Consider the following 24,034-nt stretch of genomic DNA (forward strand, 5'->3'; position numbering starts at 1 on the left):
ACTCAAACCATACGGATAGTATAGGGCGGACTCATAGGCGCCATCTGAGCCCACCTAATCTATGGCTATATAAGATATGTCTTATAAACATACATATTATCTAGGTAGTAGGTATTATACCGCATAACAGGAGTAATACTGAGGAGAAAAAAAAAAAAAAACAGTCTCATGTCTACTGATATAAAAATATAACATAATTTAAATAATATATATGAACCCCCCCTCCCCCCCAGAAAATCAAACCTCCCCGTAGCCCCCCACCCTGTATGACCTAACCCCAACCCAGGCACACTTGGATCCCCTAACTCCCAACCCGCCACTAACTACTCTAACAGCCCTAACCCCCCAACCCAGCCCAATTAAAGGATTATAATTAAATAAATGACAGGGGCAATAAACTGATGGCCCTAAACTAGGCCAGACTAGCCCCAGCCCTCCCGCAACATTAGAAATTTTAATACATTTCACCGGACAGATAACAATAGATTACAAACCGAAATATACCCATATTAAACGGGAAAAATTGAATGAAGCATTCAACAGGATATATAAAATTACGAACAGATAAACATAATAATATATTGCAAAATACTAGTATTAGTCCGGTCACATCTCCTAAGCTGGGCAGAACTCAACTCTCCTATACTATACATAACTGGAACAATTCCCATATGAATCAGCATATATGTCACAGATATACAGATGTTGCAGCGCACATAAAATAAAAATTTAAAGACTAAAACCGGATATACCATTCCATTGGAGAAGTGGCAATACAGATCTTAAATAAAACCAGGAGAAAAGTTGAATTAAACATACAACACCAGGATATATAGAATTTCCAGCAACTAAACATAGTAACATGCTTCAAAATAGTAGTATTAGTCCGGCCACAACTCTATCCCTTGAAAAGGTGAATTTGAAGTGACAGTCCCATCTCGGCACATATGAAGGGGAATAGAAGAGGCATATTGGGGTGGTAAACCCTGGTATCTCGGCACACACAATAGAGATAAAGGACAAATCATCTGGGGTACAACAGCAACATCAGAACACCCAAAAATAGGATAGCAATTAGACTCAGATTTAATCACATCCATTGGAAGGAATACATTTTGGATGAAGTCAGTTGTAAAAGCTGTGATGACTGCAACTTCAGAAATTGGTTGTGTAGGTTGCTCATCCACATCACAGCATCTCTCAAGAGTAACACATAAAGGAAGGGTGACCGCCTGTATATTGTCGAGCTGTGTAAGAAGCTTTTGAGTAGAGGCCCTGACAGCCTGAAGGATTTGTTGCACAGAGAGAGCCATATTTAGGGAGAAATGTCACAGAGCAGGAAGTCTTTTACAGCAGGAGAAACAGGATGTGTACTGCAGAAATGAACACTCAGCGGCAAGGCGGTGGAGGGACAGCACGCCACCAGAGCCCAAGACCAAGAGACGTACCCGGATAGGAGAGCTCAAAATGGCCGATATCACCAGCACTTCGTAAACTTCACCGCCAGGTGCATCAGATGATAGATGGCCGTCAGCCCTTACATATGTCGGGGCCAGAAGGAGAATCCCACAATGGGCAGCAGGAGGATGATCCCAGCCAACAACACGAGGCCCACTAATAGGGTAACAGCCTTACCAGGAGCAGCGTTCCAGAGGAGACTACAAAGTCGCAACGGCAGATCAGGGAGAAGTCCAAAATGGCGGCGACCACTTCCAGCACAGCTCAAACAGACAATACGAGGCAAAGCCTGCAGAGAGCCGACAGCGGAGGTCCCGGAGCACCAGAGTCGCAGTCGGAAACCAGGGAGAGACCGGCAGGTAAGTATCAGCCCGAACAGCAGCAGCAGAGACCTAGAGCAAGGACAGAGGCACCGGACCGCAGGCAGGATGGACAGGCCAACTTCAGCTTCGGGGAGATACAATGTAAATCGCCAGGACAGGAATCTAGCACGGTGCACCAAAGGAGGCAGGCGGTATTAACCAACTCTGGTAGCGTCCATAAAGCCAGAATATTTAACTGACAAGGATATATTCAGGATATATGCGGGAGAGCTGGTAAAATGCTGCCTACACCAAGCTACTCCAGGCCACGCCCCCGCAGGGTCCCTGTTTGCATCCAGACCTACCTCTTTGACGGCGTGGCTCTTGAGTCTTCCATCTTAAGAGCCAAAGGTTTCTCCAGCTCTGTGATTCAAACAATGCTTAGGGCACGAAAGCCTTTCTCTGCCCACATCTATTATTGAGTTTGGCATTCTTTTGGTCAATCGTGTTCCCACAGAAAGTATGACCCTAAGGTTTTTAGGGTTTCCCGGGTACTTGCTTTTCTCCAGGCTGGGTTAGATCTCTGTCTCCGCCTGGCCACTCTGAGAGTACAGGTTTCTGTGGTGTCTGGTTACAGCAAAAGATTGCTTTTCTGCCGGATGATAGAATTTTTTTCAAGGTGTTCTCCGAGTGCAGCCACCCTTTGTCCCACTGGTGGCACTGTGGTATTTGTCTTTAGTTCTCAAGGTGTTACAGGCTCCCCCATTTGAACCTCCGGACTCAGTAGATTTGAAGTGGTTGACAGCGAAGACACTTTTTCTCCTAGCGATCAGAGTCTCTGATTTGGCAACGCTCTCTTGTTGCTCCCCCTTTTTGATTTTTCATTAGGATAGAGCTGTTAACTAAAGTAGTGTCAATGAAGATATTGTGGTTCCAGCTTTTCAGTCTTCAGACCTTTCTGTGGTGGAAGCCTCCCTGGATGTGGTTCGTGTGGTTCTATGTGGATCGTACAAACTCTTTAGAAAATCAGATGCTCTTTTTGTGTCATATGGTTTTCACAAACGAGGCTGGCCAGCTAATAAACAAACTCTGGCTCGATGGTCGCATATGACTATCTCTCAGGTTTACACACAGGCTGATCTCCCTGTTCCAAACACGGCGACAGCACATTCTACCCGGTCTGTGGGACCATTGTGGGCGTTTCAATGTGTTGCCTCTGCTGAACAATTGTGCAAGGCAGCCACGTGGTCTTCTGTCCACACTTTTCTTAGGTTCTATGCCTTTGATACTTTTGTCTCTTAGGATGCTTCCTTTGGGTGGCGGGTTCTCCTTTCTGCTCAGGAGCGTCCCAACCCTTAGGGGAACTGCTTTAGGACATCCTCATGGTATCCCTGAAGAAACGAAGAGTTATGGTAGACTTATCTTTTGTTAACTCTTTTTCTTCAAAGTCCACAGGGCACCCACCCTGATGCACCTGGCTGCATTGGGTATTTTTTATTTCGATCACGGATTCCCTCATCTTGTGTGAGAGTGTTTCTGGTGTACATTGTTCTTCCTTCTCCTCTTTCCTTCTCCTGCTTTGGGCTTGTTTACAAAACTGAATGCCTGTGGCCAGGGGCGGGGTATGTGTGGAGGAGGACCAGAGCATCCTGGGAGCTGAAAACTTAACTGTTTGTTTAGTGCCTGGATAACTCCAACCACATTTCCCCATGGTATCCCTGTGGATCCTATGGACTTCGAAGAAAAAGAGTTAACATGGGTAAGTCTACCATAACTCTTATTATTTACAGTAAAGTAGGAATGTTTTCTAATATATGTTATTGTCATGTTTGAGAATGTAGTTCCATTACTGTTGGTGACATACACAGGTGAAGTTGGATCCAAATGTTTCTGGAAGTTGTATTTGGGTATTGGCTTCTGTATATGTTTATAATTTATTTCAACTTTCAGATTATAAAAGATTTCTACTTGCTGGGAAGAGGGGAATTGTTTCAGGCCTTCATAGATATAGCAAAGCAGATGCTGAAAACGCCGCCTACTGCTGTCACAGAACACGGTGAGTGCATGTTGTGCAGTCTGCTCCCTTACGGGAGACGAGGAATATGCTCCAGATTGTGATTTAATTGGCTGTGTCTGCTCACATGCATTGTGTAGGTCAATGTGGCGAGTTAGCTGTGTGGGAGCAAAGACTTCGCTGTCTATGTTCAAGTGTCCCTTGCAAATTTTAGAACCAGCCTCTTCTCTCCACCAGATGTCAATGTAGCATTCCAGTTATCAGCCCATAAGGTTTTACTCGATGATGACAACCTTCTGCCCCTGCTCCATTTAACCATTGATTACCATGGAAAAGAACATAAAGGTATGTGGCTTCCTTTTTTGTTCCAGACTTTCCAAGTTTGTATCTGTCTTTGCGACTGCTTTTACTGGTCACACAAAGCCAGCAGGATTTGGATGAGTGTTTAGATGCTTTATTTGCAGAACATTGGTGTTGTGTTATGATGTGTAAGGGGCAGTTTACTGTAAACCGTAACGAGGGCTGTGTCTTGAGCTAATTATGATCTCTAAATAGCCTATCCCTATTAATAAGCAATTTTCATAGTGTGCTGTGTATTTATCCATAGATGTTTCCCAGCCACGGGAAGGTCCATCACGTGACACCTCTCCGAGAGAAGCTCCTACTTCTGGCTGGGCTGCTCTTGGATTGTCCTATAAAGTGCAGTGGCCCCTGCATATTCTCTTCACCCCAGCTGTATTAGAGAAGTGAGTGCTCCTTCTTGTGAACTTATTCAGATGGATAATTCTCTCTGTCTGTAAACTGTAGCATTACAGATTTAATTTTTTTAAAACCTGTGAATCATTGTACTAAATAATATATATCTGAAGAAACTAATTTCCGCATCCTTAATAGAGGCTGACATCTTCAATACGCTATTTCAAAGGCTGTATTGCAGTGGTAAATCAGAGTAACACTAATGTATGGTTTTTTTTTTTAAGTAAATGCTCAGTAAAATCGATAAATATACATTATTTTGCATGGAGAACCTTGTGCTTTAAAGTTATACTTTATAAGATCAGTAATAGTTGGCATATTTATATTTTAAGAGTGCTCAAATTACCATAAGTAGAACATTTTCAGTATAATGTCAGCAGGATACAGCTATGAATCATTATGTCAACAAAAACACAAAGTTTGACTTGTTTTAGATTAAGGGCCTGATTTAGACCCGCTCGCAAGCGTGTCGATGGTGCCCAAGTGCGCATGCGCACGACGGAGGCGGCTCCGTCGTGCGCATGCGCGAGATCCGAATAACGACGGCCAAGCAGTCGTTATGGGTCTCGCACCAAAGGGGGCGTGCTGTCGATGGTGATTGACAGCACGCCCCCTTTGGTGGGCGTGCCTGGGGCATGGCTGCCCAGACGGGGGCGTTCCCATGGGAACGCCTACCGTCTGCGGCCGGCCCCACTGACATCACTAGTGATGTCAGTGGGAGTGCTTTTGGCTCTGATAGAGCCAAAAGCACTCCTGGGCTTGCGGCAGCGAGACCCTACCGCAGGGTCTCGTCGCAAGCACGATGTTCTTGACCATCGCGACCATCATTTTGGCTGCTGCTATAGCTGTGGGTGGCCACTCACAGCTATGGGAGTGGCCAGGAGGCCGCTCCAAAAAGGAGCAAGGACGGTCCTGATTCAGAGCGAGCGCTCTGGTCAGAGCGTCCGGCTCTGAATCAGGGCCTAAGTTCTTGTCTGCTACCATAAGTTATTTGTACTGTGCTGTACACAATAGGCAGTATATGTTACACTGTGGTTTGTTAATTCAAAAAATAAACTTAATTGAGATCTATTAATTAAAAATTGTGACTACTACTACTTTATTATTATTATTAGAAATGCTGATATTTTGAATTGTTTTTACCAGTTTTGCTGCAGTCATGTTCACTAGACAATTTCTGACACTTTAAATTATATTTTTAAATAATGCGGAAATACTACAATACTACTTCCATTTTTGTTCCGATTTGATGAAGATATGAGGCTGGTTCAAGATTATTATTATTATTATTACACACAAGCAAGAGGCCAGTTGACAATGCTAACCACTTTGACACCTTTCTCACCCATGTAGAAGCCAGCGAGGAGTGGTTCTGTGCTATGTTTCTAAAACAGTGCTTCATTGCTCCTAGGTTAAAATATATGAATAAATGGGGGTTCAAAACCAGTTTGTAGAGACCTTTATTCTTAATATGTAAGCACATAATCAAAAGATCTAAACACACATTGAGCTGTGGTAATTCTGGCTTTTAGGCAGCAGTCCCCTCCCTGTAAATGCTGTATGACCACACCAGCTTCTAAATTCCAGTGTACTGCCATATTGTCTAACATTTGTAGAGAGCTGTAAACCTATCCCAGGGAATTATGGCTTACATCTTCTGTTTTGCTAGGTACAATGTTGTATTCAAGTACTTGCTCAGTGTCCGCCGGGTACAGTGTGAGCTTCAGCATTGCTGGGCTCTGCAGATGCAAAGGAAACATTTGGAATCAAATAGAACAGATGCTATCAAATGGCGGCTGCAGAACCACATGGCATTTCTGGTGGACAATCTTCAGTACTACTTGCAGGTAAGAAAGATGGGAACACATTGATAAAGGTTATTGGCTGTAGTAACTGGGAGTGCAGGAGTTAAACACATCACGTTTATTTGATATCGATACAGAACCCAGCTGCTAAACTAGAAAGGGACTCCTAGAATACAATGTACATTTTCTCTGCTGAGCCAATATCTTATGCACTAGATCTATATAAAAACTGAATAGCACTGGTTCATAAAATCTGTCTACATTTTGGAACTGTGGGCCCGATTCAGACCCGCTCGCTAGGATGCGTTCGCACGCAGCCAGCCGATGGGTGCAATGTGCGTATGCATTGCAGTGCACGAAACGATCCATGCGATCGGGAAGTGGTCGATTGCAGCGCATAGCCATCTCGCTAGATTCAGTGACGGGATGAGCCGTTTGTGGGTGGTAACGGTTTGGTCGATGAAATCATGGGAGTGGTGGTGCGAACGCAGGCATGTCTGAGCGTCTTATCGCCATTTCAGAAGCGTGCATAATTAGTACGGAGAGTGATAGTACACATCACTTGTTTGAATTTCACACTAACGCACTCGCAGTGCTTGCGGTAGGGTATGGTGAACCACAAGTGCTGCGTTCGCTTCCGATGGTACTCGATGTTACCGATGGTTGCAACACTTCCTGGAGATGATGTGCATAAGTGGGTGTCTTAAGACAGGCTAGTCGGCATCTATATACACACCGCGATTGCACGCCAAGACATAGTGGCTTGCTAATCCTTGCTGTGTGATCACGGGACTTGCTTACTTTGGCTGCGTGCGAAGGCATGTAGCGAGCGGGTCTGAATCGGGCCCTGAGTTTGAGTAATTTCAGGCCAAATTGTTTCCAAGTAAAAATAGCGAGTCTCCGCACATATGCAGAGCCGTACACATCTTGAGAAGCGCATGTCTCAGCATCTAAACCTTATGCATCTAGTTTACAAGAAGTTCTTCTCTATGTGTACTTGCACCTGTCTGTTATATAAGACACTTTCCCTTCATGAAAGACTAGGCAACCAAACCAGCGCTCATTATGTGGGATGCAGCCTAGCAGCTCAATGGTATCAGTAAACTTTCTTAGGCAGCATTTTATGTTTTTCAGTGTCTCTATGCAGTTATTGTAAGCGTTAAAAGCCAGTGGTGACAATGGAATAGTCTCATAGTACAAAAGAATGGCAGCCTACCTGCTATATAAGGAAATCCATGAGAGCTGATCACATCCTCTTCACCTGCAACTGGAGCAAACAGATCAATAAAAAAAAGCCAAGTCACATTACTGCATAGCCAGCATTAGATTTCACACATGACCTGTTATCACTTTCTCTTTACAGTATTCCTTTGTAGTTTACTAGTTCTTTTTTCCCTTTAGGTAGATGTGTTAGAATCCCAGTTCTCCCAACTCTTACAGCAGATAAACGCTACACGGGATTTTGAGAGTATCCGCTTGGCTCATGACCACTTTCTCAGCAATCTTCTGGCTCAGTCTTTCATTTTGCTAAAGCCTGTAAGTACAAAATAGGATCGTGCACCTGCTGGTTAAAATAAAATGTACAAATATTTATTTTTGAAAAATTGCATTTATTTTGCAGGTTTTCCATTGTCTAAATGAAATCTTAGACTTGTGCCACAGCTTCTGTTCTCTAGTCAGCCAAAACCTGGGTCCCCTAGATGAACGTGGCGCTGGCCAGCTGGATATCCTTGTTAAAGTGAGTCCTACACTTTTTAGCATTGCCTTAATTAGTACAAGTTGCGTCTGAGATGACTTACAGAAAAGTTTCGTTTTATTGCAGGGGTTTAGCTGCCAGTCTTCACTACTCTTCAGAATACTCTCAAGTGTACGTAATCATCAGATTAACGCTGACCTGGCTCAGCTGCTTCTGCGATTAGACTATAATAAATATTACACACAAGCAGGAGGCACATTGGGAAGGTAAGCTCAGGCTAATTTCTATCCAGCAGTCATTTTGAACCCTAAAGGTGCATACACACGTAACGATTTTTTTAACGATTTGTCGTTAACGATGTCGTTATCGTTCAAAAAATCATTCAGTTTCTGGGTTAGAACGATAATCATTGAAGCGCGCTCCCTTTTGTAGTTCATCGTCCATTTCAGACTGTCCAACATAACTATTTTCATTAAGGGAAGGAACATTTTTCGTTCATCGTTGTAAAAATCGTTCATTTTTTTCAAGGGAAAATCCTTGGTTACAAAATCGTTACATGTGTATACACCTTTTGTGATCAATGTAAGCCTTTTCCTGGCTATGTGAAAATAGGCAAATAGAGTGTAGATAAAGTGAGAGTTTATAGTGAAGGTGTTAGCAACCAATCAGATTCTACTTAACCTTTTATCTAGCACTTTCTAGAAGATAATAGCTAGAATGTTATTGGTTGCTATGGGCAACATCGCCACTTCTAAAAACTCTCACTTTAGTAAATATACCCTTAGTAAATATACCGACAACAAAAAGTACTTTTTTATTATTGTTTTTAGACCACTCTAGGTCTTTTGTCACCTCTTTTTATTCTCTGATCAGTGCTCCTGTGTTGAACCTGTCAATATGTGCTGAGTGTTTAGGAGACTGAAAACCAAAGTTAAACAATCTTAGAAAGCTTATAGCATCTGTATACGCCCTCTAATTTACCATTCCAAAATAATGAAACCTAATTACAAACACACTACTACTTGAAATATTGTATGGACCGCTTCATGTGAAAAATATAAAACCCTTTTATTGCAAAACAAAAATACCAGCAAGTAGTGATTTTATAGGATTTAACTTTGAGCTTAATTTGGACTGTCCAGCTGATACTGGTCTTTTCTCATTAATTCATTAGGACTCTGGATACTTAAATAAGTTCAAACTGTTTAAGCTACTCCTTCAATTTTCCCATGCAGTGTGTGTGCACAGGACAGAGAGCCTGATTCAGACCCACTCGCTAGGATGCGAACGCTCGTAGCTGGCCGATAGTCGCTCTTCTGCGCGTCACAAACCAGTTCGAGAGACCGGGGGGGCGGTGGTTCTAGACAGAGCAGGGTCTTTGATCTATTCAGGAAGCTGCTGTTCCCATCAGTATACTGGAATTAAGGGCAATTTGATATGCATTGATTCAGGTTTAATACTATCTATAGAATATACCGGTACGAATCCAATCAGACAATGCCACAGCAGTTGCTTACATAAACAAGCAGGGTGGGACACGCAGCTGGCTAGCAATTAGGGAAGTTTCTTACATCCTTCATTGGGCAGAAAATTGGGTTCCAGCTATTGCAGTTTGCAATTCCATAAAGTTCAGACCTTCTTGCAGGGGGTTCTTCACATACAGCCTCCTTATGTCCCACCGGTTCCTCCTTAGGATTTGAATTTAATTTTGGAGGCACTTCAAAAGGCACCATTTGAGCCTTTGTAATCTATAGAATTGCGATATCTCACTCTGAAGGTTGTTTTCCTTCTGGCCATTGTTTTGGCCAGAACAGTATCTGAATTAGCGGCTCTTTTTCTTGTAAAGCTCCACTTCTCATTTTTCATAAGGATAGGGTAGTGTTATGCACTAAACCTTCCTTTCTGTCAAAGGTGGTTTTGGCTTTCTACATTAACAAGGACATTGTCCTTCCGACTTTTTGCCAGAATTCAGTGACTATTAGAGCTTCTTCCTTAGCACTGTTGGATGTGGTAAGTGTGTTATGCATTTACTTGGACCATACTGCGTCTTTGAGGCGTACTGATTCCCTGTTAGTGTTGACTGATGCACCAAAAAGAAGCTGGCCTGCCTCAAAAGAGTCCATCGCTAGATGGGTCACTGGTGCCATTTGGAAGGCATATTTGTCCTCGAATGTGACGGTTACGGCCTCAATGCAGGCTCACTCGACTCGTGCTCTTGGGCTGTACGGCATGGTGCCTCGGTTGAGGCACCATGCCTCACACTTTCACAATTTTGCCGCAAGGGAAGCCATTATTGGGCAGAAAATTCTTAAAGCAGTCGGTTCCAACGCTAAAGAGCCACGCCGGCAAAGACAGACTACCCAGGTCTGGGTAAAGGCAAGGACCTTGAGGCAACAGCAATGTAGTGTTGATGATGAGTCTCCGAAGATCTGAGTACCAATGTCTACTGGACCACGTTGGAGCCACCAGCAGGACCATTCCTCCCTCTTGTTTGAAATTCCGAATGACTCTAGGAAGAAGGGAGACTGGAGGAAACCGATACACAAACTAGATGGTCCATTTTACTGACAGAGCGTCGACCAGGAGTGCCCTGGCATCTCTTGTCCTGGACCCATATCTCGGCAGCTTGTGATTGAGTCTGGAGGCCATGAGGTCCACTTCTGGAAGGCCCCACTTGTCCACTAGGAGTTGAAACACCTCTTGGTGAAGAAACCATTCCCCTGGATGCACGTCGTGACGGCTGAGGAAGTCTGCTTCCCAATTGAGGACCCTCGGAATGAACACTGCCGATATGGCTGGGAGATGGCCTTCCGCCCATGTTAGAATGCGTGACACCTCTGTCATCTCCACCTGACTTTAAATTCCTCCTTGATGATTGATGTAAGCCACTGTCATCGCGTTGTCTGACTGAACTTGCACGGGTTTTTCGTGAAGTATGAGTTTAGCTTGCTGAAGGCCCCTGAAGACCGCCCGAAGCTCCAATATGTTGTTTGATAGAGCAGACTCCTCTGCTGTCCACCACCCCTGAAAGGAGTGTGGACCTGTCACTGCGCCCCAATCCAGGAGGACTCATTCCAGAATCCAAAAGGGGTGCCCCTAGGTGAGGTGACACATCTGCAGCCACCAGGCAAAAAGACAGACGCACCTTTGCAGAGAGCACCATCGTTTGCGCCTTTATCCGATGGGGTAATCCGTTCCACCTGGAGAGGATCAATTTCTGCAGAGGCCTGGAATGAAACTGGGCATATTTCACCATGTCGAACGTCGATACTATGGACCCCAGTACTTGCATTGCTGAGTGGATTGACACTCGGCGACTGTGGAGGCATCTGCATACTCGCGTCTGCAAAGTGGAGATCTTTTCTGCCGTCAGATTCTCTGCTGTTGGGAATCCAACAGAGCTCCCAGATGAAGCATCCTCTGAGATGGAGTCAGGGAGGACTTTGTCCAATTGATCAACTTTCCGTGAGCCTGAAGCACAGACACTGTCAGCTGTAGGTGGTGTTGAAGTACCTCTGGAGACCCTGCCAACAATAAGAGGTCGTCCAGGTAAGGCAACAGTTGAACCCCCTGATGCCGTTGATGGGCTGCCATGACAGCCATAACCTTGGTAAACACTCGTGGAGAGACCAAACGGCATCGCCCGAAACTGGAAATGTTGTTGCTGTATAGAAAAACTGAGGAAACGCTGGCGAGTTGAAGCAATTGGAATATCCAGTGATACCATAAAATCCCCCGGTTCCATAACCAGTATAATTGAGCGGAGGGTTTCCATCCTGAATCGAGCTACACTGAGGAATCTGTTCAGGGCCTTGCGATTGAGGATAGGCCAATATGATCCGTTCGGTTTCTGGAGCAGAAAGAGATTGGAGTAATAACCAGTTCCTTTTTGAGGAGACTGGACTGGGATGACAACTCCTGCTTGAAGCAAGGATTGTATTGCTTTCTGGATTTGTAATGCCTTGTCTTTGTCTGCCAGCGGGCTTGTGCAGAAGAATTGTTGGGGAGGCCTTCTGCGGAAGGCAAGGGCGTACCCGTGAGAGATCACTTCTCTTACTCAAGTGTCTGTTATGACCTAGCACCAGCACTGGTCAAACTGAAGGAGTCTGCTTCCCACCTTAGGATTCCCCAAGGGGAGACCCGTCCCGTCAGTCTGAGGACTTGTCATCAGACTTGGCCGCAGGTCGTCTGGTACTCCAGGCCTGTTTCTTGTGCTTGGTAATCTTTTTGGGGGCTGTCTGGGAAAGGACTGACCAGGCAAAGTAAGTTTGCCAGATTCTGTGCAGCCGGGAGGAGCCAGCTGTAAACAGAGAAGGCTGCCACCCCTGGCTGGCGATTTAACCCTTAAGACCCTGGAAGCGCAGTCTTTGTTTACAGCACTCCAGCACAAATGCCCACAGGTTATCGTTGTGGAAGCGCAGGTTTCCAGGCCTGGCTCCACTGCCGTCATCCCCCAGTCTGTCCCGACTCCGCAAGCAGTGATCCGCTGTGGCTTACCTGCCTCCCCATGAATCCAGCTGCAGTCCTGGGAGTCCCACGTGTCTGGCTAGCACAGACCTCGCGCGCCTGTCACAAACTCTGAATCGGTACCGGCGTCTCGGCACGGACGTCCAACTGGACTGTCCGTGCTGACAACTAGTAAAAAAAACAACAGTAGAAATCTTCAGGGTCTGTTTATACAGCCCCACTGCGCTATAGTGACCCGACTCTGGCCGGGAACCAACCAAAACTGAGGTGCCTCTGGCTTGGAGGTGAGGTATAGGGAGAGGCTCTGCATCCTGGGAGACAAAAATGTAACTGTATGGTGCCCGGATGTCCTTGTCATCACCTAAACCCCAAGGTCTCCCTGTTGACCTATAGACCCTGAAGAAGAAATTAAAGGAACCATATTAATTAATTTGTTGACTTTTTTTTTTTTTTTAATCCCATGGTCATTGTTCCAATGAAGAATCACTGTTAAGCATTATGAAATTGACCATTGTGTTAAGTGTTTATGTTTAATCTTTACTTGTGCAACATTGTAGGTAACAACCTGCTCCTTGTGCCATACCCTCTAACCCATAGTCTATTATCTGTGCATTTACCGGGTGCATATAAGACAGTCCTCCCTGGGAGGATTGGAAGATCTTAGTGCCCCTAAAACAATACCTCCAGGTCTCGGGTTTATTCCAAAAGAGAAAATTGTAATGTGCATATATTCAAGACATTTGTGAGCAGTTCTAGTAATGCTCTAGATAAAAGTGTTCATAAATGCTACACATTGGCTATGTTGGATTCTTTCAAAAATAGCTGAAAGAATATTAAAATATTTTCAGTGGAAGTTTCTTTAATCAGGAAAGTGCTGTACCAGACGATTGTTGTTGTTTATAATTTAGAAAAGCTGTTAGGAGCATGTTAAAAAGATTTATGTTCTTACCTGGTTAAATCATTTTCTTCAATATCCATGGGGGGCACAGGCTTTAGATAGTGGGGTATAGGCTGGAGGAGTAGTCCAGGTATGAAACAGTTAATAGTTTTCACCCAGCAGCTCAGGCTCCTTCACCCTAAACCCCACCCCCAGCCAGGCCAGTAAAGTTAGCAGACCCAAGGCAGGAGGAGCATGAAAGAGGAAAAGACAGGTCTATACATCCAGAAGAGACTGACAAGAGAACCAGAAGCAGAGCAAAAACCCTGCAAGCCAGGTGCGTCAAGATGAGCATCCTGTGTCCCTTATGTATATCGAAGAAAAGAATTTAACCAGGTAAACTCCTTTCCTTCTCTCCATAGGGGACACAAGCTTTAGACAGTGGGATGTCCAAAAGCTGCGGTAGCAAAGGTGTCAAATGAAAAGAATGAGAAATGTATGGGCAGAGGACCACGTGGCCACCTTACAAAGCTGCTCCACAGAGGCGCCACATTGAGCTGCCACAAGTACCCACCGACCTGGTGGAATGAGTTATCACCACGGCCGGGGAAGGAAGATCCGCCACAGTGTAAGAGCGGTGGATGGTCAAACGGATCCATGCAGCCAAAGTCTGCTTCGTAGGTGGCTAGCCCAATTTATGAAAGTCATAGAGGACAAAAAGGGTCTTTGTTTTACAGAGATCCCTGGTCCTATCCTTATATATCTGGAGGATCCTCACGACATCCAAAAGAGGCCTCTTCTGGCAAAAATTCTGGTGCTTGAAAGGCAGGGACCATGATTTCCTGGTTGATGTGAAACCGAGAAACTACCTTATGAAAGTAGCCTAATCAAGTCCAAAGAACTGCCTGGTCTGAGTGAAAGACCAAAAATGGGAAGCAACAAGACAACGCGCTCAAGTCTGACACCCGCCGAGTCAATGCTATGGCAAGTAGGAAGACAGTCTTCCACGTAAGCCAACAAATGTCCAAAGACTCAAAGGGTGATGATTGAAAAGCTAGAAGCATCAAAGACCGGTTCTACGGAGTAAAACAGACTGAACATGCAGAACACCCTGAAGGAAAATCCTTACATCAGGCATTAGAGCAATCTGAAAGAGGCTAGAGTGGAAACCTACACCTTTAAAGAAGCAAGGTGGAGACACAAAAGTCCAGACCTGCCTGCAGAAAGGAGAGTACCCGCGAGAGTCTAAATGATCTGGGGGTAGAACCCCCTGGCTGAAAACCAGGCAAAGTAAGTTTGCCAGATGCTGTGATAAATTCTGGCAGGGTGGTTTACGAGTATTCAGCATGGTACGAATGACCCATTTAGAGAACCCCTTAGCTCTCTGACAGGGTGGCTCTTGAGACATCCTTCCTAAGTGAGACAGACCATATGTGGATGGAAGCACGGGCCCCGAGACACAAGATCCAGCTGCAGAGGAGATCCGCATACCAAGCTTGGTGCTGCCAATTGGGAGCTACCAGGATCACCATGCCTCCTTCCAACATCACCTTGCGGAGGACCCATGGAATCTGCAAGATCAGACGGAATATGTATATGAGGTAGAAGGTCTGACTTAAGAACCTGCGAATTCTGGTCTGTAGGTCCCGAAGCTTTTATGGCGGGAGGAAGACCTGCTGAAGCTTGGAATCCAGCAAGGTCCCCCAGATGGTACATCTCCTGCAACCGAGTTAGGGAGGATTTCTTCCAATTGATGATCCAGACGTGGGTCCTCTGGTGACTGGGCAAGTATCAGATAAGGTAGAGTCCTCATACCCCTGCGGCAAAAATGAGCTGCCATGACTTTTGTGAAGACATGATTAGCTGTGGCAAAACCAAATGGCAATGCCAGAAATTGTAAATGTTCCTCCCGGACCACAAACCTGAGGAAGTGCTGCTAACTGAGCCTCATAGGACCATGCAAATAGGCATCCTGGATGTCCAAGGAGGCCATGAAATCCCCCGGCTCCAGCGTCAGAATGATGGACTGTAGAGACTCCATCCAGAATTTGGGTGTCAAGGGAATGGAACAATTACTTTGGAGGACAGCAGGGAGTGAATAGACTCCTGCAGTGCTTCTGCTTTGTCTGGATCCACCGAAAAGCATGTGGAAAAAAATTGGTTAGGAGACAGCTCCAGGAAGGTTAGGCCGTAGCCAAGGGAGATAACACCTTGCACCCAGGCGTCCGATGTGGTCGGCCATCCAGGTCTTCGAGAACAGAAGCTGGCCTCCCACACAGGAATCCCACAGGTGGAGGCCTGCCCACTCAAGCTGGTCAGTAGGCTTGGTGGCAGACCAGGGCAGTTTATCTCGGCGCTTTGAACCCTTGGATGAGTAATCCTGGGACCTCGAGAAAATCTGGCCCCTGGTTTCTCCCTGTGGATGAAGGGAGCAAAAATTAGAAGTTTGTGACCTAGGGGCTGCTGCAGAAGGGAGACAGGCTGTCTTTGGCACTGCCACTGGGGCCACAATCTTGTCCAATTTGGGACCAAAGAGGATGTCCCCTGAATACAGAAGAGCTTCTAGGGCTTTCTTCGAGTCTGAGTCAATGCGCCAGGAAGTAAGCCAGAGGTCTTGCCTAGAAGACACACAGGATGCTAACACTTTGAAGGTTAGGTCACCAGTGTCCTATTGCTGCCTTTCTGTGCTCCACTAATTACAATAGGTTGTTCCTATGGGTACCCGAGCTGAAGCCTTCTTGAAGGGTGTCTGCCCAACCCCCGATGGCCTTAGCCATCAGAGTAGACGCTAGGTCTGGATGTGTGATAGCACCTGCATGAGAATAAATCCCTTTGAGGGAAGATACCAACTTCCTATCTGTTGGATCCTTAAAGGATGCCGTATTAGGAATAGGAAAGGTAGAGTTTTTGACTAGGCGGGCAATGTTAGCATCACCAGAGAGGAGACTCCCATCTGGCCTGACCCACAGTGGATAAAAGGCAATGCGTTTAGAAACCTGGAAGCGCCTATTTTGGCAAGTCTCCGGCAGAAGGTCCTCTAGCTGCGCAGAAGACAGGTATTCTGCAGAAACCACCTTCTGACGCTACTGGAGAGAAATAAACAGTACTGTTAAACACAATTACATGTACACAGACACATTCAATGCAGGGAAATAATTGGCACTAAGTGCTCAACAATCCAAGTCCTGCTCGGCAGACACGAGTTAGATGTGTAACCTGACCACTGATGAGGTATACAGGAAAACCAATGCTACTCTCCTGAGATTGACTGACTGCAGCATGCCCTGTAGAAAATGGACACTCATCCTCTCTGTGTGGGATGGGAGGAATACCCTGTGGCAGGAAGCCTCTGTGAGGGGATGCACCAAGGGGCTGAGAAAGAAGTGCTAACCAGGAGAGCCTACATCCCCCTTCTGACATGGACCTCCAGGGCAATTGCTGCTGACTATACTGCTATAGTCAGCTTAATAGTTTTAGAGAATCTCTTAAGAATTTAGCAATGGAGCAACAGATGTCAAGCATTCTTCCCGATAAGCCATGGGTGGACCATTGACTGCTGCCCTGGCGATCTAGCAAAGGTACCAGACGGCATGGATACATGCTGTCAGCACCACCAGGGTCTCCCGCACCGGTGGTGAAAGCCGCTAACACTCTTACCTGTCTCCTTGCGGCTCCCTGTTGATGGCCCAGCCAAAGATGCCGACCCACTTGCTAGTGGTGCGGCCGCCGGTGCAGGGTGTTTGTGGAGCAGCCAACGCTGCCCACTCAAAAATAAAATAAAAGATTTGAGGCTGCTTAAACACAGCCTGCTGTTTAACAGTGCCTGCTGCTGCAGGCACCAAACTAAAACTGGCCTGCCTGGGGGCATGGTATAGGGGAGAAGGATAAACAATAACACTTTGGTGCCCGGACTCCTACTCCAGCTTATACCTCACTGTCTACATACAGCCTGTGTCACCTATGGAGAGAAGAAATTAGATAATTGAAACTGTTTTTGAAAAACCATGTGAAACTCATGGAAAGGATGGCTACAGTGGATGCAATATTGTCCCCTTTTCTAGTCAGTCTATCAACTTTAAGCACCTAGAACTACCTCCACGCACCTATGAATATGCTAAAAAGTTTCTGGTGAACAGCAGGAGGGTATTTTGAAGAATGCATTGAAGATCAATATATTACAATAGGGGAAGATATTAGTTGCTGTGGTGATATGTGGATGTACATGCAGTACTGTGCAGTCTAGATATTAAGAAAGCTAGATAACCATTTTAAATTGGAATTAAAACCCTTCTTTTAAAATTCTACGTTTGAACCAGTCCTACATCATGAGAAAATGTGCATCTCTCGATTTAACAAGTGTTGGTGTCCATATTGTGCTGAACAAAGATTATTTTCCTTGTTGCAGTTTTGGACTATGACCGTAAGACAATGGGGGCATGGAACCAAAATTTACTTGAAGATCATAAAAGAAGTGATCCTTCTTTGGACAAACCAGATCAGACTACTCAACTCCTATGGACCAAATTCAACAAATATTTATTCATGTGTGAATATAAAAATGAATTGTACATTCAGATTTATAATAAATATTATAGTGTTTCTACTGCTATAGTCAGCTTAATAGCTTTGAGAATCTCTTAAGAATTTAGCAATGGAGCAACAGATGTCAAGCATTCGGCGCCATAAACTATGGGTAACTGGTTCTCTGCATCATCCATAGAAGCTGAAAATTATTTATATAATTTTAAATATTTAAAAACTAGTTTTTTAGTTTAAAAAAAAAAAAAAAAACCCCACTGTGACTTATGATCATTGTCCTGGTATGTGGCAGAAGAGTACAATTCTAGGTTTCGGGCAGCCTGGGGCAGGTTCTCCCCAAGTAGTTGCCTAGGTCTTTTATCCATTGACCCTTATTTTGACAAGTTTTACAGTTCCTTGAACAGAGAGGCATTCATGCTTCTCAGTAGGCTTCATTGTACAATCATTACTTTGCCTTATTCTAGGTTCATATATTCTTTACAAATATATATTTTCCCAATATTGCACAATCAGTGCAAAAATAAAAAAACAACGGGGCTGCGTCCATGTCTGTTTTTATGCAAGTTCTCCTACAACGCCCTTTTCCTGGGTTACATCCGCACATACGAATGTGCAAGGACTGAGACACCCACAATCTGTAGATGCTGAAATTTCCGATTGGTGAGTCCTTATACGCATAATGGAAACTTGCACCAGCCCTATGATAGGTTGTTTTTTTTTTTTTTTCCATCCAAGTATGACCTCCTACGCGAGTGGCTATGCGTCTCTGTATGCAGCCGCTTTCAGCAACACTCCCATTACATGCCCATAAGACTGTGCGTCTAAGCCAAGCCACCTACCAATAAGTTTAAGACATTTCAGAGACCATGTTCCTCAATCGCAGCTACGACTGTGCGCACGATATCTGGATACATGCGCAGTGCGACTTAGATGCATGCAAGGAAGGGAAAATAAAATGGCTCAACTCAGATTCAGGCCTTACATTGGAGGACTGCATTTTTCTGCTAGGAACAATTAGACAATATCTGTTAACAAATACCAAAACAGATAGATAGATCTCTCTCCCAATTGTGAGATATTGGGAAAAATACAATTGCAAAAAAATTAGAAAAAGAATGAAGATTTCAAGAAGATTGTGACCTGTTCTATGTATATAGAATTGTCTGTATGATTTAACAGTGCTACACAAATTATATTTATTTTGGGGATACCCTAGCGTATTGGAGGCAGCTTTATATAGTAGTGCTGGTTAATATATTATGTTTTAAATGTTAGAAGTATGGTGTGAGCACTTGTCTTGTGTGCATTTCAGTGTCCTGCAACTTAACAAATGAAGTAGGTAGGGTTAGATAGAGCGTGGTGATCTGGCTGGTACCTCCTCACTACAGCAAAAATCTATCTAATCTGTATTCTAGCGCACAGATTCTCAAACTGTCCTCAGGACCCCAAACAGTGCATGTTTGCCTCGTCTCCTCACAGAACCACAAGTGAAATATTTCCTCCAGTGGAACTTTTTTTTTTTTTTTTTTTTTTTAAATAAATTCTTTATTTTCAAAACAGAAGACATACTTTTCAAATGTGTCAGTGAATAATGAGTACACCTGTGTACCAGCTGGGTGACCTGTTTTGGGGTCCTGAGGACAGAGTTTGAGAACCTCTGATTTAACTAATCTGCTTGTAGTCCTTGCTCCACAAGAAGCACTGAATGTCAGTGTAAATCAGTATTTCCTAACTCCAGTCCTCAGAGAACTGTGTCAGTCAGTAATGCTCCAAACAGCAATAGAAAACATTCACAGTTAACACACAATTTCACTCTTCATACTGTGAGGAGACCTTAAAAACATGCACTGTCAGAGCTCTCTGAGGACTGGAGTTGAGGAACATTGGTAAAGTATAGACATAATTTTGACTCTACAGAAGCCATTTTCTGTTTAATGTGTATGAACGGTCATTACACAGATTTGCAAATGAGACTTTAATAAGTCCTGTTTAAGTATACATAAAAATGGAACTGAAGATGGACAAAATAACACAAGTAGAGTCAACATTTATTTTTATCATAAAAGTCCAGAAGTTAAAACTATGTACAAGTGAACACATGCAACTGTAGAGGAAACAACACAAACATTTAAAACCATCTAAAACTTCAATAAAACACAGTATACACAATGCAAGGAGCAGCAAAAGTAGGGAGAGCTGATAAAAGGGCAATGACATCAGTATTGTCTTCTTAACCTGAAATATAATCATGTTTGTATTTTGGGTGTGTGTTGTAACCAACTTTCTCTCCTTTGACGAGACACTGAATGACCCACTCTTGTGAAACAACCGGAAGGTCCAGGGCTTGGGCACATTTTAGGATGGATTCCGGACATGAACGATCTGTGATTACTACATCAAAAACAGCCAAAGCAACATCTACAAAAGATGTAAAACAAAATTTTAATTATATATACTTTAGATGAACCAAGAATGTATCAAAAGTTGTACTGTTACACAAAGTTACTTACAAGACTGACTGAAATGCTACAAATCTGTAGAATAGTACTCTATTTTTTGTATCATTTATCCTGCTGGATTTAATTTAGTTAAATTAAAAAGGAGCACGTAGACTATATGCGCTAAATCAGTCATTCCACTTGAATACTTGGGTCATTGTAGAACGCAAAATATTTTTGGGAATAAAGTAGGTTCTAAACTGGATATTTAACACTTATACAATAAGCATGACCGATAATCAGACATTTCTGCAATTACTATTAATACAGGAGGAAAAAGAATAAACATCACTGATACACAGGACAAATACTGGGAAACTAAATCCATATTCTGCAGTAGTATTTCTATCCTGGTGTTCTAGGTCGCCATGCCCTGGTTTTTGCTTTTTTAACTATTAAACGGAGGAGATGCCGTGTGCCTCTGCTGCAGGGACATATTAGCGCCGGAGACTGCACACCGATGGCTGTTTATAGACAGAGTGTCAGTCAGCCTGATTTCCCATAACCACCGGCTGTTACATAGCGCCACAGCGCGTGCTTCCCTGCTTGCTTGCAGAGGAAGGAGGGGGATTTTAACATAACACAATGCATACCTTATATTTCAGAGCCGTTATTACTACCTTCCGCACTCTTGCGGCTGCCCTAGCAAACTGCCTGACCAATGGCTCAGTTGGTAGAGCTCCTATTCCACTCATCAGTACGACCTGGGTTCAGGCCCCAGTCAGGTAAATGGCTAATATCTTATTTAATCTCCTGCCCAGGTAGGATACGTGTTCATGTCTGTTGGCTATCCAGCTTAGTGCTTTCCTAGCGGGTGGTTCCATAGTTCCAACGAGCTCAATTCCAGGTAAGAACGGTAGTTCTCTCTTCGGAGTGGGAGGATAGCTCGCACTGCTGCTTCACGAGAATGGTCGTTTGTTTGGAAGACTCTCCTGATTCATCTCTCAGGCAGGACTAGAGTTTAGCGATACTATTCTTCTAGGATCTGTTGGATACTCTGCACATTGGTGCCTCATTGGGCTGGTGCACAGGTGCTACAGTAAGTGTGAGGGTCACAGGTTCCTAGACAGCACGGTTTCCACGCGAAGGCCTTGCAGAGTTTTAGTGTATTGTTTTCCCTTACTTTCTTTTGGGACAGGGGCGGTATTCCCTTACTTAGATTCGGGGACTCCAATGGATGAATGTCTGTTCATCCATAGCTCGTAGACTCGGTTTTCACCATATATAAAGGTACCTATGGGACAGCGGGCACAGTTGTGTGTGCCTTAAGCTCCCGCCTGGCATATACAAGGGTTCGGGACCCGCCGCAGGTGATTGTGACCACCGCATTGGCTGGTACCCACTAGACTCTTCCTTCATGTTGGAGGTTGTCTGTTGGTTAAGGGTTATGCTGGGGTGGTTTTACCTTTCATGCGAGGTGGATGCTGATCATAGTGTCTGCTCGCTGAAAGGGTCCAGTTGCTGTCTTATTTATCTATTCCAGCATGTAATATCCGACTATTTGATCCTCTGTAAAATGTTGTAGTCTCCATCACTCCTGTTACCATTACCGCCTCTTGACCTGTTTGGACTTCTGCAGTCTAATCCTTCCACTGGGTGCAAGCCCCCATGTTGGGTCCTGGACAACTGTTCTGTCCTTGGCTCTGGACTTGCTGGAGAGGTCTGTGGAATCAGCTCTGAATTGTGTGTGTGTATAATTAAACACACACACACACATATATATATATATATATATATACACACACACATATATATTTTTGTTCCATCTCTCTAGGTAAACTTTGATGGCCGGCAGTAGTGCTGGGATTCTACTGGCAGCGGCTGTTGCATCTCCCTATTTTCAGATCTAGCAAGGTTTTCTCGAGTGTTGTACTCGTGTTGCTTCCCATCTCCTAGGGATTTTTGTTGGTGCTCTCAGATACCAACGGTCAGGTTGATCTGTTTCAGCTGAGCTTACGGTGTTCTGACACTCCGTCTTCTGTTGTCCGCTAGTGTCACAGTTAACCTATTCCACTGACTGATGCTGTATGTTTTGGTGTTTTCTGTAGTGGTCCCACAAGTATTTCTGAGCGTCTTTGGTGTTCTACGATCCTCAGTTCTTGATTTTCGATTGGTCCTTGGTGGTCCCTGTTCGGTTTGGTAGCAGTATCAGCGATTCCCACTCGGGAGGTTCGCTTTAGGACGTCCCCAGTGTCTTCAGCTCCATTGTCCCCTAGTGGATGAAGGAGAAAATAGGATTTTGGTGCTTACCGGTAAATCCATTTCTCCGCTTCCACAAGACACTGGACGCCCGCCCAGCGCTGCTTCCTGACGTTTTGTTCGATTATCGTTCTCTGTATTATATGGTTGTGTGATTGCATGTGTTCCCTTCAGTTAGGTTCCTCTGTTCTCCATAAGTCTGTCTTGGTCCGTTCTGTGGACAACCTTTCCTCTTCTTCCTGTTGTCCTCCGTCTCCTCTCGGGCTCAGTTTCTTAACCTGGGGCTGATGGGGCATAGAGGGGGAGGAGCCAGTCACACTTCTAAATTATTTAAAGTGCCAGACTCTCTACCACAGTCTATACCCCAGTGTCTTCAGCTCAAGTGTCCCCACGGAGAAATGGATTTACCGGTAAATTCCAAAATCCTATATTCTGCACGCTCCAGGGAGGTAGTCCCTCCTTGTTTTATGCTAAGACATCTATCCATCAGATTGTTCTTATCCAGTGCTCTTTGGGCTTTGAAAATCTTTTGAGTTTACTTCAGCTCCCAAGTGCTAGAACAGTGCTCTTTCCTTTCAAGTGAATAGCGAAGTGCTTGATTATTTGTGCTATAGGATAGCTCAGGCTTAGAGGATGAGTCATCAAAAAAGCAGGGGTTAGACTACTTAGGGCCGGATTCAATTAGAGGCGGTAATTTATGCTGTCGAAAAAAGGGTGGTAGCCCTGGGCTTTAACCTGGGGCTATTCAATTGCAGCCCCTTTTCCTTGTGTGGTAATTTACACATTAACCCTTAGAATCAGTTCCCGGATGTATGGGTTAAAATGTTCTTGCCACCCACAAATCAGGGTATTTAACGCAGATTTCTGCTTCAGTCTTCTCAGGCTCGAACAGAAATCGGTGTTAACTGCAGCCTGCAGGGTTGATCGCGGGCTATAACTCAATAGCCCCGGCAGAACAATTAGTAATTGATAGACGTGGTTAATTTCCGTGGGCTATTTGAATCCGGCCCTTAGTGTGATGTGTATAAAAGGCTTATCATTGAAGCTTAGGAGAAGGTGTAGATTTCCCTGATATTTCACCTTTAAAGGGAAAAATAAACTGTTCATATATTCTACTTCCACACCCCAGTTAATAAATTAACTAAGTGATGCTTGGACCAGACCTGACCGGAAGTGTAAGATTTGTGCAGACTCTCCATCCTCCACACAAAATCTGGAACTTCTGTCACTAGGTAGAGGATGGAGAATCTGCACAAAATCTGGAACTTTTGTCACTAAGGTAGACTCTCCATCCTCTACCTAGTGACAGAAGTTCCAGATTTTGTGTGGACTCTATCCTCTACCCAGTGAGGATACAGCGTGTTAGAGTTTTCTATTTTAATTTTTTTTCAAAGTCAGAGATGGTAGGGAAAGGTTTTAGGGC

The 24,034-nt window shown here is 44.4% G+C and overlaps 2 protein-coding genes across 9 annotated transcripts in view; one reads left to right on the forward strand and one right to left on the reverse strand.

Annotated features, from left to right (window-relative positions):
- Positions 1 to 17,978, forward strand: part of TUBGCP4 (tubulin gamma complex component 4) — a 103,911-nt gene extending 85,933 nt beyond the window's left edge. The window contains exons 11-18 of one of the 3 annotated variants that reach the window (XM_088472862.1): positions 3,711 to 3,816; positions 4,012 to 4,119; positions 4,382 to 4,520; positions 6,200 to 6,377; positions 7,737 to 7,871; positions 7,957 to 8,073; positions 8,158 to 8,297; positions 13,798 to 17,757. In XM_088472862.1, the coding sequence (XP_088328988.1) occupies positions 3,711 to 3,816; positions 4,012 to 4,119; positions 4,382 to 4,520; positions 6,200 to 6,377; positions 7,737 to 7,871; positions 7,957 to 8,073; positions 8,158 to 8,297; positions 13,798 to 13,813 (939 nt within the window). In that variant the 3' untranslated portion in view covers positions 13,814 to 17,757. Of the gene's footprint in view, positions 1 to 3,710; positions 3,817 to 4,011; positions 4,120 to 4,381; positions 4,521 to 6,199; positions 6,378 to 7,736; positions 7,872 to 7,956; positions 8,074 to 8,157; positions 8,302 to 13,797; positions 17,758 to 17,780 lie in introns of those variants that run through there. The other 2 variants (XM_088472863.1, XM_088472864.1) reach the window with 2 other exon arrangements.
- Positions 17,979 to 19,870: 1,892 nt separating this feature from the next.
- The window catches only part of TP53BP1 (tumor protein p53 binding protein 1), a 158,956-nt gene continuing 154,792 nt past the window's right edge, over positions 19,871 to 24,034 (reverse strand). For all 6 annotated transcript variants that reach the window (XM_088472866.1, XM_088472870.1, XM_088472869.1 and 3 more), the window contains one exon: positions 19,871 to 20,332. In XM_088472866.1, the coding sequence (XP_088328992.1) occupies positions 20,145 to 20,332 (188 nt within the window). In that variant the 3' untranslated portion in view covers positions 19,871 to 20,144. The remainder of the gene's footprint in view (positions 20,333 to 24,034) is intronic.

This window comes from Taudactylus pleione, unplaced genomic scaffold (genome assembly GCF_031769625.1).
Source record: "Taudactylus pleione unplaced genomic scaffold, aTauple2 ptg000129l, whole genome shotgun sequence".
NCBI lineage: Eukaryota > Metazoa > Chordata > Amphibia > Anura > Myobatrachidae > Taudactylus > Taudactylus pleione.